Genomic DNA, 20542 nt, shown 5'->3' with positions numbered 1-20542 from the left:
TATCTCATTTCTGTGGTTCTAATATGAATTACTGCTACAGCATGCTTAAGTGAATGATGTTTTTAATACATATTTTTAATAGTTACAGAACAATAAATCTGCTAACTACATTTAAGAAGGCAACTCTGAAATTATAAAACTAAAATATGAGATCATTATTTACAAAAACTCAATAATAATTTAATTACAGAGAACATCTAAAAAAATGTTTAGCATTTTAAGTAAATTAGTAATTTTAATATAAATCATGGTCGCACCACATGACATTTTTTAAGGCTGCGGCCAATTCGTTGAAATTTAATTTTTTTTTAAAACAGGCTTCATTTTATTCAAACAAAATATAATTTCTTATCTCTTTCATTTGATTTTAGGGTGAATCGAATTTTTCTGTTATTCAAAGTGTCAAAAAATCAAGTGGTGCGACCGTCTGGACACAACTTTATTTAAAAAATATTTTTGATTAATTTTCTGCACTATGTGACATGATCCTATATAAAATTACAAAGCATTTGTATTTATATTTATAATATACAAACAAACTTTGTCTGATGATTTCCATTTTATGAAATATCATGTGGTACGACCATCAACAAACTACCATTTTGGGGCTTTTAATGTTAAAATCTATTACCAAAGATAGGACTTTGCATCATATAACAATTTGCCATTGACCCATGGAAGCATCAAGCAGATTTCAAATTTGGAAAAAAATAACCTTTTTAACGACTGGTATGTAGTTACCACATTTGGATATCATGTGGTATGACCTCAAAAAACAATGAATATAAGGTTGTTATTATAAATTTCATAGTGACCTTTAGTGGGAAGCTAGCTTGTTTTGTTCAGGTGGCCAACATTGTACTTGTACATTCTGACTGAATTTGAAATATCATGTGGTGCGACCAAACATCATGTGGTGCGACCACTGCAGAGTGTTTTCCATTATAGATAAATGTCCCAGATTGGCAGTTTTTGTGCTTTTATATTCAGTTTATATACATAAAATACTTTATTTTAGTACCATTTAGAATAGATTTTTATACAATTTAGTTCAATTTAGACCGTTTGATGTTTAATCTTTGTACAATATAAGAAAAATGCAAAAATGAATTTAGAGCATATAATTTTTTTTGGTAATTATACATTTATTAGTATTCTTTTAATTTATTCATTAATAACTATTTTGACTGAATTTGAAATATCATGTGGTGCGACCACTGCAGACTGTTTTCCATTACAGATAAATGTCCCAGATTGGCAGATTTGTGCTTTTATATTCAACTGATAGTTTATATTTATTTTAGTATCATTTGGAATAGATTTTTATGCAATTTGGGTCATTTCAGATGGTTTATGTTTAATCTTTGTACAATATGAGAAAAATGCAAAAAATGAATTTAGATGTAATTTTTGTTTGGTAATTATACGTTTATTAGCATCCATTTATTTATTTATTTATTAATAACTATTATGACTGAATTTGAAATATCATGTGGTCCGACCACTGCAGAGTGTTTTCCATCACAGATAAATGTCCCAGATTGGCAGGTTTTGTGCTTTTATAATCAATTGAGGGTTTATATACATAAAATACTTTATTGTAGTATCATTTGGAATAGATTTTTATGCAATTTGGGTCATTTCAGATAGTTTATGTTTAATCTTTGTACAATACGAGAAAAATGCAAAAAATGAATTTAGAGCATGTATTTTTTGTTTGGTAATTATTCATTTATTTGTATATATTTATACATTTATTTACATTTACATTTACAATTATACATTTATTTGTATATATAATTGATTTTTTAAAATTAATTTATTAATAACTATTTCAATTGGATTTCACTGCCAAGCAAAGTAAAATAAATGCTTGAACCGATCATCTCTTCATATTTACTAGTTATAGCACAAAATAAACATGAATGAACATCAGAAGGTATTTTGTTTCACCCGTGAAAAGATGTCAATACATCTCTTTAAATAGATTTTTAATGATATAAGGCCTTTGCGTCATTTAGAGCGACCACTCATCATGTGGTGCGACCGACGACAGGAATAACAGCATTAAAATAAAAATAAAATATCTAATTTCTGTGGTTCAAATATGAATCACTGCTACAGCATGCTTAAGTAAATTATACTTTTATAACATGTTTTATCAGTTGTCTGCAATTTACAGAACAATACAACTGCTAACTACATTTAAGAAAGTAACTCTGAAATTATAAAACTAAAATATAAGATCATTATTTACAAAAACTCAAAATAATTGAATTACAAAGAACATCTTAAGCATTTTAAGGAAATTAGTTAATTTTAATATAAATCATGGTCGCACCACATGACATTTTTTTAAGGCTATGGCCAATTCATCAAGATGAAAAAACACTAAAATCACTTAATTTTAAAATTTAATATGAATTTATTTGTAGACAACATTCTTAATGTTTAAACTATTACAACAGATATGATTATTTTTTGTAATTTAAAATTGGCCTGTTGAAAATCCTTATACGTCAATGACCCATATGCATGTCTGCATTTGTTACGGTGCATTAATGCATCAAACATCATGATCTTTCTCCCTCCTTCAAGTCAAAAACACACAATATCTGATCAGCAGTGCTCATTTTTCCTCCAAACTGCTCTCTAACCTACTTTAAAAGTCTTTTGTATGAAGTGACGAGTATCTGGACCGACCGAAGATAAAAAAAATGTCCTATTTGAGCCGTGCGTCCAATCCAAAGCTGCTTATTTTTACAGCGGTGCGTGTGGGCTGATCTCAAAACGTCCCACACACTTTCACTCTTACGAAATGCACACAAGACCCTGTGAACAGTGAAATCCCTTCTTCGTTTCTCTATCAAACGCTCGCTTTCACTGCAATGGTGTTAAGACCGTATTAAACTGCACAAACCTCCTTGAGCTTTCATGGTGTCGCCGTCTAACGCTGAAGTTGCTCGTCTCTCTGTGATTCACATGTACAGACTCCTGTTCAACACGGCATGTTAATTGGCAGCTGACAAACGCAGGACAAAAGCAACATTCAGTATCTGAAAACACAAACCTCTGAGGAAACCTCAGCTCATTACGGGTACTATAGTTCTCTCCTAGATTCACGAGTTCATCCAAATTTCAAAAAAAGCTTATAGACGTAATTATAAGTCAGACATTTCAGGTTTTTTAATGTTCATCTCATCTCATTTTGTAAGTGACATTTAAGTTATATTCATCCTAAAGTTGTGAAAACTGCATCTCTATATTCATCCTGTGTGTCCAATTAAGGTGTAAACTGTAAATTAATTTAAGATTTATTTATTTATTTATTAATTGACTGATTGATTGTTAATTTGGCAACACATCCCTTACTCCAAAAAAACACACAAAAAAAAACACATGGTACTATACTTAAAACATGTTTTGCTACACTAGTTTAACCATGATATTTGTAGCAAAACTCTGGTTATACAAAAAACACGGTTACTACACTTTTACTATAGTAAAACCATGGTTAATTTTCTTAAGTGATCTGTACTTGTGTATACTTTCTTTCTACTAATGGTTTGATGTTTTCTATTGTTTAATGAAAAAAAAAAAGAAATCAGAAAAAAAAAGATTTGTGAACCGAAGACCCGATATGAATCAAATTATTCACAATCTGAAGCTCCAACCTGAATCAAAAGATTCACAAACCTGCTCCGAAACTCCGATTTGAATCAAATGATTCATGACACCTGCTCCGAAGCTCCAATCTGAATCAAAAACTTTGTAAACTCGTTCCTATGTACAGATCTAAATCAAATGATTCACAATTTGTGACTGGCGCTCCGAAATCCCAATCTGAATAATGTTTCATGAACCATCATTTAAGGACTCAGAGCACTGAATCATTGAATCGTGAACTCACTCCGAAAACCCAATCTGAATCTAACAATTAACGATACGCAAAGTTTTGATCAATTGATTTGCGAACCTGCTCCGAGTTAAATCAAACGAAGCTCCGATCAGAATGAAAAGATTTGCAAACCTGCTTCGAAGTCCCGATCTGAATCAAATGATTCACAAACCTGCGCTCCGAAGCTCCGATCTCAATCAAATCTGAATCAAACCCGATCTAATAATGTCTCGTGAACCATCATTTAAGGACTCAGAGCGCGAATCACAAATGATTCATTTTGGGAAATGATTTGTGAACTCGCTCCGAAAATTCAATCTGAATCTGATGATTAGATACATGTGAAGTTACGATCATCTGATTCGCGAACCTGCTCCGAAGTCCTAAACCAAGTAACTCAATAGTTGCAATAGTATTTGCAATCCGTGCTTCAAAGTCCTGTTCTCCATCAAACGATTCACAATCTGCGCTCCGAAGCTCCGATCAGAATGAAAAGATTCGCAAACCCGCTCAGAAGTTCCGATTTAAATCAAATGATTCGCGATCTGTGCTCCAAATTCCCGATCTGAATCCACGTTCCAATCATAATGAAAAGATTCATGAACCCACTCCGACGTTCTGATTTAAATCAAATGATTTGCCATCCGCGTTTCGAAGCTCCGATCTAAAACAAATGATTCACAACTAGTGATTAGTGCTCCGAAATCCCGATCTGAACAATGTTTTGGTCATTTGGCCGAATCATTCAATTCGCGAAATAATTCGCTCCAAAATTCTGATCCAAATGAAGTAATCCACGTTACGCGATTTGAATTCCCGATCTGAATCAAAAGATTCGTGATTTGATTTGAGTTTCGAAAAGCTCCGTTCACTATAAGTGCTTTTTAAAATCATTACAAGCGATGTTGAAATTTGAAAATGAATGGCTTTTTTGATCTACTTTTTGCTAGTGACTCGCTTGAACTGATTGATCGAAGTCACGCGTTTGAATCAACCGGAGCGTAAATGACTCACTCAATTGATTCAATTTGTCCATTACACGACACTTTTAGTACTACTACTGGCTTAGTTCGCTAGTTTTGTACCATTAACTGAAATAAGCAAAACAAGTATGATGTTTACAAATAAAATATCTATATTTTCATTCCAAAGATGGCATCCAACACAAATCTACGAACATACTGAGGTAAAGTAACCGGTTTACTCCATTAATATGACGAGCTGCAGCTCAAAATACATGTTAGATGTAAACATTGTGCATTATGATGGAGATTGTAGCTTAATTCACTATGTTTGAAATAGTTTGAGCACTGCTGATAGTTTAAAAAGAAATCAGTCCTTAAAAAGTGCATTTTTTAGCATTTCTCAGGTAATATCAGTGGTATGACCTATTTCAGATGTTGCTGAAATTATAACAACATACACGTTTAACTGTTTGATCAAAGTTATTGCAATTTTAGGGACAATTTAGCAGTTGCTGGATATTGGTAGTTTCACTTTTTTCTTAAAGGACAAGTCCACTTCAGAACAACAATTCACAAATAATGTACTCACCCCCTTGTCATCCAAGATGTTCATGTCTTTCTGTCTTCAGTCGTGAAGAAATTAAGGTTTTTGAGGAAAACATTTCAGGATTTTTCTCCATATAATGGACTTCATTGGTGCACCGATTTGAACTTACAAAATGTAGTTTAAATGCAGCTTCAAAGGCTCTAAACGATCCCAGCCGAGGAAACGTTCGGTCATTTTTTTTGGAAAATAAAAATTTGTATACTTTTTAAGCACAAAAGCATGTCTAGCACAGGCTCTGGGATGCAAGTTCACGTACTATTGAATAACGTCGAAAGGTCACGTGGAACTACAGACCCAGTGTTTACAAAGCGAACGCACAAAGACTAAGAAAGTGCAAGTAAGTCAAACACTGTTTACAAACAAAAAGCTACAACGATGTCGGACGATTCTGAAGTTGTAGGAGAAAATAAGATGGAGTTTTTCACCATACTCTACCTTTTAGAGCCGGAGTACACAGACGATGAACTTAGACGTGATTCGTAGTAGTGATGGGAAGTTCGTATGGGATTATTTTTGTGCCAATAAGAATGAACGTAACTTTATAAAACTGAACGTAACTTTCCAAGAAACGATCAAAAATATGCCACTGCAAAAGAAGAAAAACACAATGAAAATGAAAAAATGAACTCAGTCGCACGAATTTAACATGCTCTTCAAATATGCTCCATTCTTTGTTAATGATTTTCAAAGAATCGTTTTCGCGAATCATGGATTCTGAATGCGTTGCCACAGCTTTCGCTTACGCTTCGCAAATTTTCGTTTGCTGTTTTGGCACAAACCTCTCGTGGGGGCGGGCTTAACAGCGATCTACTCTGATTGGCTAATGAGCTTTTGATGGACAGTTGCTCTCTGACCTGGAAGCACAGACGGTGACGTCAGTGGCGCACATATTGGAAAGTTGTTGCGGTGTGCAATACGTCGTGCTTTGTTTATAGAAACTATCAGAACTGTTGCACACTGTACATGAATAAAACTTTTATCGATGTTATTGATTAACGTTACTTTAGCAACACGAACTTACTTCAAGCTGCCCTGAGGGACAAGCTGAGGTGGAAGATGATGCTGCTCCGTGTCTCTCCTGGGAGCTCATCTTTAGAAACTAAGAGACGACCGTAGGTGAAATACTAATAACATTAATACTTAATATAAACAAAGCACGACGTATTGCACACCGCAACAACTTTGCCCGCCACTGACGTCACCGTCCGTGCTTCCAGGTCAGAGAGCAACTGTCCATCAAAAGCTCATTAGCCAATCAGAGTAGATCGCTGTTAAGCCCGCCCCCACGAGAGGTTTGTGCCAAAACAGCAAACGAAAATTTGCGAAGCGTAAGCGAAAGCTGTGGCAACGCATTCAGAATCCATGATTCGCGAAAACGATTCTTTGAAAATCATTAACAAAGAATGAAGCATATTTGAAGAGCATGTTAAATTCGTGCGACTGAGTTCATTTTTTCATTTTCATTGTGTTTTTCTTCTTTTGCAGTGGCATATTTTTGATCGTTTCTTGGAAAGTTACGTTCAGTTTTATAAAGTTACGTTCATTCTTATTGGCACAAAAATAATCCCATAAGTTCGGATCATTTTACTGACTTGGACCTTTGAGTCTCGTTCAGCAAAATGAACGAATCTTTTTTTTGAGTCATTTCCTTCATTTTAGCAAAATATAATTAAAATGTTACGTGTTGCTTCCCGAACACATCTACTGCTTACACAAACGTTGATCACACTACAAACAAAACAAAACCATAATGCTATAAGAAACAGAAAAGATTCATTCATTGTTTATCTGGGTCTTTAGTCTATGATTAGCTCACCTCACCTCCTATCTGACAAGTTTTTGGGTTCGAGTCGTTCGTTCATCACGTGACAGACCTGTAAGATGAACGAACGACTCGAAGACTCGAAATGTGAACTAATTCCAGTACAGAACCTAATAGGATGTTGCGCATGCGCAACTGAACGAATCACTCCCCGAGACGACTCGTTCTTCCCGAGTCACATTAAAGATCCGTTCAAAATGAACGAATCATTCAAGAACGTGCATCCCAGAGCCTGTGCTACACCAGCTTTTGTGCTTAAAAAGTATACAAATTTTCATTTTCCGAAAAAAATGAGCAATCGTTTCGCTAGATAAGACCCTTCTTCCTCCGCTGGGATCGTTTAGAGCCTTTGAAGCTGCGTTTAAACTACATTTTGGAAGTTCGAAATCGGGCACCAATGAAGTCCATTATATGGAGAAAAATCCTGAAATGTTTTCCTCAAAAACCACAATTTCTTTACGACTGAAGACAGAAAGACATGAACATCTTGGATGACAAGGCGGTGAGTAAATCATTTGTAAATTGTTGTTTTGGAAGTGGACTTCTCCTTTAAGTTCTTATGTAATATCAGTGGTATGACCTATTTCAGATGCAGCTGAAATTATAACAACATACACGTTTAACTGTTTGATCAAAGTTATTGCAATTTTAGAGACAGTTTAGCAGTTGCTGGATATTGGTAGTTTTTTTGTGCAGATATTCTCCTGTGCATTTTTATTTTACACTGAATACAGACGTTAGTCATACAATCAGAGAGCGTTTTCTCAAAAGACAGACGACTGATCACAAGCGTTCACATTCGGGATGTAAATACCAGGTGTAAACGAGGTGATAACAAGAATATTTTGTTCTTGAACAGCCTCAGATGAATGCGAAAGCAGAGTATCAAATATTAAGTTGATGATCATGAATACTTCAGAGCACTTCAGACACGGCTCACAAACTCACACGAACCGAACCGCCACAGAACGAGCCGTTAAAACGGTATTAATATGCTAATGATGATTTCTAGTCACTGGACTATTTGCAACCTATAAACGGAAGAAACAAAATTCAGCTGCTTTTCAATGCAAATGACACTGAAACCCTGAAACGCTTGATCTCAACATGCAATTACATGCAACAAACCCTTGCAAATGTCTTTAATGCACCTGCGACACTCACGTTCACAAACGTTCACATCATCTTACCGTCTCCTGCTGTCATGACGGAGATTTGCAGTAATGAAGCTCTGCTGTGTTTCTCTAGTCTTGTGACTGAACACACACACACAGCAGCGACTCTCTTTCCTCTGACCTCACTCGCATTTAAAGGAACAGTCTGTCCACATTCCACCATCCCAAACGAAACCGAACCAAAACACACACACAAATACACTGAAACTGGGGCAGTGAGGAAACAATGGCTTAACAATGGGAACAATCTTGGCGGTGAGTATTGCACACACACAAGAAACCACTGTTTATGTGCTGGAAACTTCATACATAACTTCATAAAGCGCTTTCGTCCAATTCTAGCATGATAGAAAGTGATTCACACCTGACGGCGTCTTATTATATCACACTGATCACACAGATTGTTATGTGTGACATCAGATATTACAAGACTGACTCACCTGAGGACAAGATCATGTTTCCAGAACGCTGGACTTCATCAAACCTGCTGAAAATCACATTCAGCCTGAACAAAACGTAAAGAAGAAAGACTTTATTAGAGCGTCAATCACATTATAAAAGAGCAGAATTTGAGTCTCTCCAAGCTTTTTACTAAATAAATCATAAAGCGAAAAATAGCAAAAATAAATAATTTAAAAGTAAAAGATTAAAAGTGAAAAACAGTAAAAAAAAAAAAAAATAATAATAATAATAATTTATAAATAATAATAATAAATAACATAATAAATAATTTAAAAGTTAAAAATTAAAATAAAAATATAAGCAAAAGTAAAACAATAAAAAAATAATAATAAATAAATAATTAAAATAAGTAAATAAAATTAAAAGTAAATAAAAGAATAAAGTTAAAAGTGAAAAACAGTTAAATAAAAAAATAAAAAAATAATAATTTCAAAGTAAAAAGTATAAGTAAATAAAATTATACATGTAAACAAAAAGTATAAAAGCAAAAGGTTAAGTGAAAAATTGTAATAAATAAATATATAAAATAATCATTTAAAAGTAACAATTAAAATAAAAAGTATAAGTAAATAAAAGTTTAAAAATAAAAAGTAAATAGTAAAAATAATAAATAAAATAATTGAAAAGTAAAAAATTAAAATTAAAAACATAAGTAAATAAAAGTATAAACGTAAATAAAAGTAAAAAGTAAATAAAAGTAAAGAGAATAAAAGGTAAGATAAAAAAAAACAGTAAAAAAAAAGTACAAGTATAAAAGTAAAAAGTAAATAAAAGTATAGAAGTAAAATGTTTAAAAAAAGAAAACAAAAAGTACAAGTAAAATAAAAGTATAAAACAAAAACAAATTTGTTCATAAATAATCATTACATTAAAAATTACATTAGAATTTTGTTGAAATTAAAACAATAAAAGAAATAAAAGTGAAAAAAAAAGAAATGTATGAACTATGACATGGTTTGTGCACCAAAACTATTAATGGCATATATATTAATTAATGTTTGTATTTTTTATAATAACTTCTTTAAAAAAAAAACACTACATCAAAATAATAGTAAAAAATAAGTAAAATAATAAAAGTTAAATTACCATTAAAATTAAAACACCAAAAAAAAACAAAAAACACTGAATTTAAATATGTTTTTAAAAAATGTTTTGTAAAATGATGTTGGCACCAGAGCAAAAAAAAACAGTCGACAAATAAAAAGCACACAATATTAAAAATATAAAGTGGTTTGTACACTGTAAATCAGTAAAACCATTTTTTATGATTTATTAAGTTAAACTTAAAACAAATGTACTAAATTGAAACAACGAAACCAAAATGTAAAAACATTTGTAATAAATTACATTAAATATTTAGTGTAAAATGTGGATGACACTCTTGCCATGACGCAGAGATTTTAATAATAACAATGGATATTTCTGTGATTTTATTACCGTGACTGCGGCAGCCCCTTTTTCCCCAGATCCATCCTCACTCTCTCCCCGACGTGTCTGTAAATCTCCACCAGACAGTTCATCGCACCGTCCCGAACCTGACCATAAACATCCACATCTATTCATCCATCGCATGCTTTTAATTAAACAATCAGAGTGCTTGATGCACAACATACAGCAAATATTATGTGAAACTACATGATATGCAACACTAAACATTTGGACATGACTTCACTAAAAAACAGACACTTCAGCTTCATTCATCACACTGGAAATACACATCAGATGCTAAAATAAAATGATAGTAGAAGTTGAGTGCACTGTAGTACTCCATATCACTATACAATGTCAATAGCAGTTCCTGTGATGACCAGCAGGGGTCTCCATAGACTATAATACTACAAACCCAGAGATCTGAAGAAAACCAGAACAAAACCTTCTCACCTGACTAGTTGGATCTCCTAACAGATGACAAATATGAGGAACAATCTTGCTAAGGGTTAAACCCTGAGCTCCGTATCTGCAAAACATGACAATAAAAAGAAAAATAACATTTTAAATGAGTCAGGGTTTTTATAGTAAATTAAAACTGAAACTAAAACCATAAAATAAATCTGTTACCTGAAATAAAAATATAAAACACTAAAAACTTACCAAAAAAAAAAAAAAAAAAAATTTATTTAATATATATAATTTTTTTTTAAATAAATATATATATATATATATATATATAATTTGAGTTTTTACTAAATAAATCATAAAGTGAAAAGCAGCAATAAATAAATAAAATAATAATGTCAAAGTAAAAAATTAAAATGAAGTGGTGAGTCAGGGCTTTTATAGTAAATTAAAACTGAAACTAAAACCATGAAATAAATCCGTTACCTGAAATAAAAATAAAATACTAAAAACTTAATTAAATAAAATAAAAATACATAAAAACCTTACACATTATACACATACAATTATAAATTATTTATTTCTTTGTGTTTACTTTAACTACTTGCCAATGCCACATTTTTTTATTTTTAACTTGATGTAATAAAATAATCAAAACTAAAACTGAAATAAAAATGAATAAAAACATTTTTAAAAATACTAAAAATCACATTATAAAGGAGCAGAATTCAAGTCTCTCCAAGCCGAGTTTTTACTAAATAAATCATAAAGTGAAAAACAGCAATAAATAAATAAATAAATAAAATAATAATTTAAAAAGTAAAAAATTTAAATAAAAGTATAAAAGTAAAAACTAAATAAAAGTTAAAAGTAAAAAATATTTTTTTAAAAGTATAAAAGTAAACAAAGTATGAAAGCGAAAAGTTAAATTAAAAGTAAAAAATAAAATAAAAAGTATAAATACAAGAATAAAAGTAAAGAACTAAAAAATAATAATAATAATAATAATAAAATAATAATTTAAAAGTAAAAAATTTAAATAAAAAGTATAAAAGTAAAATGTAAATAAAAGGTTAATTGAAAAACAGTAACAAAAAAAATAAATAAAATAATTTCAAAGTAAAAAGTTATAAATTATAAATAAAAATATATATAAATAAATAAAAGACAAAAATAACTAAAGCACATTACAAAATCACTAAAACAACAAGAATTTAAAAAAAAAGGAAAAAAGAAAGAAAATATACAATTAAAAAATGATCCAAAATATTAATAAAAACTCAACGATATCAAAATAACACAGGTAAAATAATGGTACGTACACATTAAGAGTGGAAATAAGGCAAAAGCAAACAGCTTCTCTGGTCCGATTGTTTTTATGTCTGAATCCGGCCAGCATTCGGTCCCAAACATACTGCAAATAAAAATACTTTCATTAGTTTTAACCACAATTTATTTCATATTAGTCTAAAGCAGGACTCTGTAGTGTTTCACCTGTGGATTGGCCGCTTGGTCCATCATTTTTAACAGGAGCGACAGCGCTTGATCTCGAACCTGGTCCTTAGAATCGCCTAAACGATCAATTAAACTGGGCAGAACTGACAGAAAAACAAAAATAAGACATATTATATGAAATTTTTAGCCTCAGTATTGATTAAAATGAGTTTCAAATCAGTGATCAAATAGATCAAACTTTACAATAAGTACATTTTAATTTAATAAAATATTTTAATCAAATAAAATATTATTTTAAAAAAATTATGAAATACATGTTCAGTAGTATTAATAATAATAATTACTATTTTTAAAAGTATGAAACTAAAAAGTAAATAAAATAAAAGAAAAAGGTGAAAAACAGTAAAAATAAGTAAATAAATAAATAAAATAATAATTTAAAAGAAAAATAAATAAATAAATAAATAATAATAAATAATAATAATAAAAAATAAAGTAAATAAAGGTATATAAAAAAAGTAAATAAAAGAATAAAAGTTAAAAGCGAAAAACAGTAAAAAATAAATAAACAAAATAAATAAATAAATAGAATCACCTAAACGAATGACTAAAACTGAGAAAATAAAAATAAGACATATTATTAAGATTATATGAAATTATTAGCATCTGTATTGTTTTAAATCAACAAACTCGTAAAAATGAGTTTCAAAACAGTGAACAAATACATAAAACTTTATAATATTTACTCAAAAAGTGTTACATTTAAAAAAAGCACATTTTAATAATTTAATAATATTTTAATGAAATAAAATATTATTAAAAAATACATGTTCAATAATATTAATAATTATGATTACTATTATTAAAAATATAAAAGTAAAAAGTAAATAAAAAAGTGAAAAGCAGTAAAAAAACAACAACAATAAATAAATAAATAAAATAATTATTTAATTATTTAATTAAATTAATAAAAGTAAAAAACTGTAATAAAAGTATAAGTAAATAAAGGTATAAAAGTAAAAAGTAAATAAAAGTAAAAAGTTAAAAGTGAAAAAGCAGAAAAATAAAATAAAATAAATAAATAGAATAATAATAATAATTATTATTATTATTATTATTAAAAATATAAAAGTAAATAAAAGAATAAAAGTAAAACTTAAAAACAGTAAATAAATAGAATTGCCTAAATGATCAATTAAACTGAGAGAAAAACAAAATTAAGACGTATTATAAAGATTATATGAAATTATTTACATCTGTATTGTCAAATCAATAAACAAACACATAAAACTTTATAATATTCAAAAACTCAAGAGCTCAACATTTAAGAGGGTAAATTTTAATAATTTAATAAAAAAAATATTATTTAAAAAACAAAAACAAAATAAATATTAAAAAATATATATTATTTATTTTTTAATTTATTATTATTATTTTTTTATTAAGAAACATTTTTACCTGTTCCTATTTGTGTTTTGAAGCGATCCTGTAGTCTGGTCACTAAAGCAGACACTATGTCCATTCCCAGCAGCGCCACCTTAAAAACACCAAAAATATTGATCAAAATAAAATAAAAGTCCTATATTTTGATAATAACATCAATAACTTACTTTACAAATGACATTGAGTAAGACTCAGAACTCAAAACTGCACCAAAGCATCTTTTTCTCCAAATCAGACTGTGTATGCAAATCCAAGCTGCAAAGGATTATGGGTAATGCCCACTATACTGGGTTTTATTCTCAAATATCCACAAAAACACGGCCAGTTTGTAGTAACTGACGTCAGACAGTGTGAAAGTGAAAGGTGTTGAATGAGACAAGCACAATATGTGAGTGAAACAGCCGTGTTTGTGGTTTTCCACTGTTACCGTCGCTGTGAAGAGCAGCAGGACTGTAGGAAGACACTGGGCCGTACGTTAACTGTTAACTTTCCTTGTCTGGGGGTGGATTGGGCTGTTCAATGAACGTATAGTGAGAACAGCCCTGCTAACACCTTACCAACACAACCCGCATCATCTGAACTATCTAGTTTAGGCTATGGTGCAATTTTTGGAACCTATAAATAAGTTCCTGTTATAAGAAAACAAATCGTTTGAGAAGAACAGCGCTCTCTAGTGCACAAACCCAGAACTACAGTTCCACATCTAAACATTTTAATGGGATCATGTGGCTGAAAAAATTCTAAGTAACATTACAAATGTATATGAAATCAACTACAATGTTTTTAAACAAAACAGAAATTTAAGAAATGAAGTAATTTAACTTAATAAACATTAAAATATGGAAAAACTTACAAATGTACTGCACAACATTAAAGCAATAAACAGACTGATTCTTTAAATAAATCAATTAAATAAATTGTTATATATATATATAAAAATAAATAAATAAATAAATAAATATATATATATATATATATATATATACATATATATATATATATATATATATATATGTTTTATTTATATTGTTAATTTTATTTATATTATTTGAATTTATTTATATTATTTTATTTATATTATTGTCATATTTATGACACTTTTATTATTTTATTTACTATTATTTAAAAAATTAAAATTAAAGCAATAAACAGACTGATTCTACTTCTGATATCTAATTAAAAAAATTAATTAAATAAATCAATTAAATAGTTATATATATATATATATATATATATTAGTTTTATTTTATTTATATTATTTTATTTACTATTATTTTAAATAATTAAAATTAAAGCAATAAACAGACAGATTCTATTTTTTTATTAAATAAATCAATTAAATAAATAGTTCATTTATATATAACAATACATAACATTTATTATGTATATTATTAATTTAATTTTATTTATATTATTTTATAATTTATATTATTGTCAAATTTATAGACTTGTTCTATTTTTGATATCTAATTAAAAAGTGTAATTAAATAAATCAATTAAATTGTTATAAATTGTATATATATATAACAGTTTTATTTTATTTATATTATTTTAAATAATTAAAATTAAAGCAATAAACAGACTGATCCTATTTAATTTTTTTTTAAAACTTTTAACTAAATAAATCGATTAAAGAACATTTTTTTTTTGCAGTGATTTTAAGAATAATCTATATTAATGTGATTTTACTACAGCCCCCTCAATTATAACACACACACACACACACATACATATATATATATATTATAATTTATAATTAATTTAATTTATATTATTAATTTTATTTATATAATTATTATTTACATTTATTTATATTATTTCTATTTATATTTATGACTGACTTTTATTGACTGAATTGGATCCTTACATTTAAAAAATTCCAATTAAAAATTTCAATTAAGATTTCAATGTCAAAATAAAGACATAATGTGTGCAACAAACTATGGCACAGATTTGCATTATTATTATTTTTTTTAATAAAACCTGTGCAACTGTGTGTGCATATTATGTGTGTATGTACTATCTAGGGTTGCATGAAGCAGATGTATGTTCTCCACACTCATCAGATCACACGCCACATAGGTTTATTACATCATTTGAATGTTTATTCCGTCTCACGCATCGCTGCGACAGCCTAATAACAGAGACTCTGAGCGTGAGGTAAAATAAGGCGTCCGGGCTGCAGTGGGACCCCGGCTGTCCTCGTTACGGAGAGTGGGGTGATTACTCTCGCCGGAGACGCTGGGTTTCCAGGCCAGCGGTGGGACGAGCGCTCTGATTGGCTGACGCGGCTCAGGCGTTTGTGAGCCGTTAAATGTCATTAAAGGAGGTGTGAAGAACACATGCGTGCTTATTCTGCACCGCCTGACCACTCAAACTGACCATTTGGCCATTATAATAACAATTAGATTATCGATTAGATTGAGCTAATTAAAATGTCTTTTATTAGCCATATGACTGTGAGAGTGTCAGTACAGTAAACAGTACAGCAGCGCGGCTAATGGAAATGCATCATGTCACGCTGAACTACATTCACTGCAGTACAGCGACGCAGCTGATGCAGGACACACACACACACACACACACACACACACACACACACACATCACACTATCAAATGAAACTCAACAGCCCAGAATCAGCAGATTTATATATGTATTTATATGGATGGATTTATAAATATGTACATTAAAGAGATAAATCACCAAAAAAACATACCGTTTCAAAACTGTACACATTTCATTCTTATGCACAATGCCAAAAAAAAAAAAAAAAAAAAAAAATTTAGGGCTAACTTTGGGGAAAAATTTGCAATTTTTCAGATTTTTTTCTTTTTATGAAATTGTGTTGCTGTTTTAAAATGCAATTTAAAAACATGGTGGTTTGTAGGGCTGCACTATTTGGCCAATTTTTTTTTGCTGGATGTGGTTTTATTATTATTATTATTATTATTATTAATTCTTAAATATTATCAATTATAAAATATCTAAAATAAAATATATTAAATATTTAAATACTGTAAAATATAAAAATACTGAAAACAGATTAAGGAATATTACTATTATAATACAACACTGCAAAAAAAGAGAAGATTTAAAAATATAATAATAACAACAACAATAATAATAATAATAATAATAATAAAAAACAAAATAAAGAATATTACACTATAAATTACACAATATAACACTGTAAAAATAATCAAGCATTTAAAAATATAACAATAACAATAATTCGTAATTATGATGATGATTATTATTATTATATTAATTATATAAAAATTATAAAATATATTAAGTAAAATATTAAAATTTGTAAATTTGTAAAATATAAAAATAAAAAAAACAAAATAAGGAATATTACTATTATAACACAAAAAAAAATCAACCATTTAAAATATTACATTATTATTAATATAAAAATTATTAAATTATAAAATATATTAAACAAAATGCATTAAATATAAAAACACTGAAAACAAAATAAGGAATATTACTATTATAATATAACACTAAAAAAAACAAGCATTTTTAGTATTTTTTTTACAATTATTTAGCATTTTACAATTATTATTATTATTATTACTACTACTACTACTACTACTACTACTACTACTACTATTATTATTATTATTATTATTATTATTGGAATTATTATTATTATTAAATAAAAACAAAATAAGGAATATTACTATTGTAATATTTCACGGTACATTTTTTTAATCAAGCATTTAAAATATAATAATAATAATAATAATAATAATTATTATTATTATTATTAAATAAAAATGTAAAAAGACACCTAATGTAAGGATTATTATTTAAATATTTAATTATTAAATTAAAATTAAAAATGTAAAAAAATCAAGTAATTATAATATTGTTGTCGCTGTTATTAAAAAAACGAAAATTACTAAAAAAAAATAATTACTATTGCAATGTTTCACTGTAAAATTAAAATTAAAATTATTTAGCAAAATATAAATAACTTTTAAGAAAAAAAACTTATTATATAAAAGGATAATAATAAATGAAAATAATATTTTTATTTTACAATGTGTTGTAATTTAAAATTACAACACAAATATTCATGGCTTTCTTAATTTTGTTGTTCAAACATCAGACTTTAATTGTGACGCAAAACCACAGGGAGCTCTTAAAGCTTCTCTTTTGTTGATAAGCTCCTCTTATTAGAACTTTCTGAAGATGGTTGCCGCATGTTCCCCAAATGCACATTAAAGCGACTCAAATTCAAAGCAGATGCAGAGATGGAGCTCACGCAGAGCAGCGTTTACTGCAAAACCAGTCTAAAAAACACTGTGACTTTCACCCAATGACTTGCACTGCATGGACAAAAAAAAACAAAAAAAAACAGGGACATTTTTCAAAATATCTTCTTTTATGTTCCACAGAACAAAAATAAGTCATACAGATTTGAAACGACACAACAGTGATTAAATAATGACAAAATGTTCATTTTTGGGGTGAACTGTGCCTTTAAAAGTGTTAAGATGTATCACTGGTCAAAGAAAAAAAAAAAAACAAAGAGATACAAAGTAACAGAGGTGAACTGATAGCCCCGCCCCCAAACTCACACCATTGGCTGGCTCCTCAAATAAACTAATGAAGCCCCTCCTAGTGAGCTTCTCTACATCTCCTCCTGTTTATCAACTACAAAACCATTAGATAACCATCCGGTTACAAACACCCTGCTCTTCACACGCTCACTGAGCTATTTTAACACCGTCAGGCTGAATCATCACTCAGTGTTCAGCCCACACACATACATGAGGATGAAGAAGCTTTTAGAGTAATGAAGAGGCACTGATCAACAAATCAAAATAAAAAAATTAAATAATAAACAGCCACAAATACTAAATTGCTGGAGCTGCACTGAATATTTCACACTGAGACTCTATACGCCTGCTGGACAGAACACACCTGACAGGAAGTAACGTCTGGAAGCAGAAATCTGAGAATATAAACACTGATCCCAGAAAGGCTCAGAGCCACAAAATAAAAGCACTGGAGCCAAGTACAGTATATGGAATCGACCGGACAGTAACCCACACTATTATTACTATTATAAGTATAACTAATTGAGTTTTGAGGGCACAGATTTTGAGTGCATCTGGTCGTGGACGTGTCATGAGTGAAATCTAGCAGCAGATGTTCAGAGAAAATAGCAGAAAAACAGCTGCAACCTCAGATGCTGAATAAAGATTTAAATGTGATTTAAGGCACAGAAACTCCTTGCAAAAACTCAACAGATTTATGTGTAGAAAACTTTGGATTATTGAGCTTGATGAGCTGAAAATGTCTCCGAAAATCACTGTTGCTATTGGTACTTAAACTGTTGAAAATCATTTTCAGGAACTGAAATAGAGCTGCAAAAAATTAAAATATAAAAATTTGCTGAAAACTTACTGAAACAGAACTGAAATAAACAAGTTTAATTTAAGGAACTGAAATTAAATATATTAAAGCAAAATCACTTTTTTTTGAATAATTAAAAAAAAAATACTAATGCATTTTCAGAAACTAAAATAGAGCTGAAAATAAAAACTAAAAATTCAATAAAAACCTTAAACTCACAAAAGAAAAAAAAAAAGTAACAGAACTAAAAACAAACAAGTTTAATTTAAAGAACTGAAATTAAATGCATTAAAGCAAAATAATTTTTTTTAAATAATTTTAAAAAATACTAACGCATTTTCGGTAACTGAAATAGATCTGCAAAAAAAACAGAATATAACAATTGGATGAAAACCTTAAACTTACAGAAAAAAAAAACTGTAACAGAAGAAATAAACAAGTTTAACTGAAAGAACTGAAATTAAATAAATTAAGGCAAAATATAATTTTTTTTAAATAATAATTAAAAAATTAATCAATTTTCGGTAACTGAAATAGAGCTGCAAAAAAAATAAAATAAAAAAATTTGATGAAAACTTTAAAATTACTGAAACGGAACTAAAATATACAAGTTTATTTAAAGAACTGAAATTAAATATATTACAGCAAAATAATTTTTTAAAAAATAATTTTAAAAAAATACTAACGCATTTTAAGAAACTAAAATAGAGCTGCAAGAAAATAAAACCTAAAAATTTCATGAAAACCTTAAACTTATGAAAAAAAAAAACAACAACCTGTAACAGAACTGAAATAAACAAGTTTACTTTGAAGAACTGAAATAATTAAATAAATTAAAGTTATTTTTTTCTTTTTAAATAAAAACAAAAATAAACTAATCCATTTTCAACTGAAACAGAGTTGCAAAAAAACAACAACAAAATATAAAAATTAAAACCTTAAAAAAAAAACTGAAACAGAACTGAAATAAACAAGTTTATTTTAAAAAACTGAAATTAAATAAATTAAAGCTAAATAAAAAAAAGTAAATATTAAAAAAAAAACTAACTCATTTTCAGTAATTGAAATAAACCTGCAATAAAATAAAACAAATACAAGATGAAAAACTTACACTTAAAAAAACTGAAACTTAAATTTAAAATAAGTTTATTTTAAAGAACTAAAAGAGCTAAAACTGAAATAAAAGTGAATTAAAAATAAAATAAATTAAAAATAAAATAAATTATATATATATATATATATATATATATATATATATATACACACACAAATCTAACACATTTTTCCTTATATACACATGTATGTGTGTGTATTTATATATACATAATGCAACTAATCGTTTTGCAGCTCTAAAATAACTTGGATTATTTATTATTAATAATTTGTTTATTTTGTTTATTTGTTTATTATTTTGCATTATTTATATACTTTTTAAATAGTTCTAAATTAACACTGCAGAAAACTGTATTTATCTGACAGAATGATAAAAACACGGATCAAGAAC

General features: G+C 28.5%; 1 protein-coding gene and 1 non-coding gene across 2 annotated transcripts in view; one reads left to right on the top strand and one right to left on the bottom strand.

Annotated features, from left to right (window-relative positions):
* LOC127172973 (CLIP-associating protein 1) overlaps positions 1-20542 on the bottom strand; it is a 77159-nt gene that overhangs the window by 50692 nt on the left and 5925 nt on the right. Inside the window, exons 3-8 of the mRNA XM_051122544.1 lie at positions 13679-13757; positions 12260-12363; positions 12088-12179; positions 10811-10886; positions 10367-10464; positions 8908-8972 (exon numbers count right to left, since the gene is read on the bottom strand). Coding sequence (XP_050978501.1) covers positions 8908-8972; positions 10367-10464; positions 10811-10886; positions 12088-12179; positions 12260-12363; positions 13679-13757 — 514 coding nt within the window. The remainder of the gene's footprint in view (positions 1-8907; positions 8973-10366; positions 10465-10810; positions 10887-12087; positions 12180-12259; positions 12364-13678; positions 13758-20542) is intronic.
* On the top strand, positions 14149-14279 carry LOC127173566 (U4atac minor spliceosomal RNA). Its single transcript, XR_007828785.1, has one exon. It is a non-coding gene; the product is annotated as a U4atac minor spliceosomal RNA (small nuclear RNA).

The sequence above is a fragment of the Labeo rohita genome, chromosome 11 (assembly GCF_022985175.1).
Source record: "Labeo rohita strain BAU-BD-2019 chromosome 11, IGBB_LRoh.1.0, whole genome shotgun sequence".
NCBI classification, from domain to species: domain Eukaryota; kingdom Metazoa; phylum Chordata; class Actinopteri; order Cypriniformes; family Cyprinidae; genus Labeo; species Labeo rohita.
Note: the sequence above shows the minus strand (reverse complement) of the source record. Positions and strands in the feature narration are given on the sequence as shown.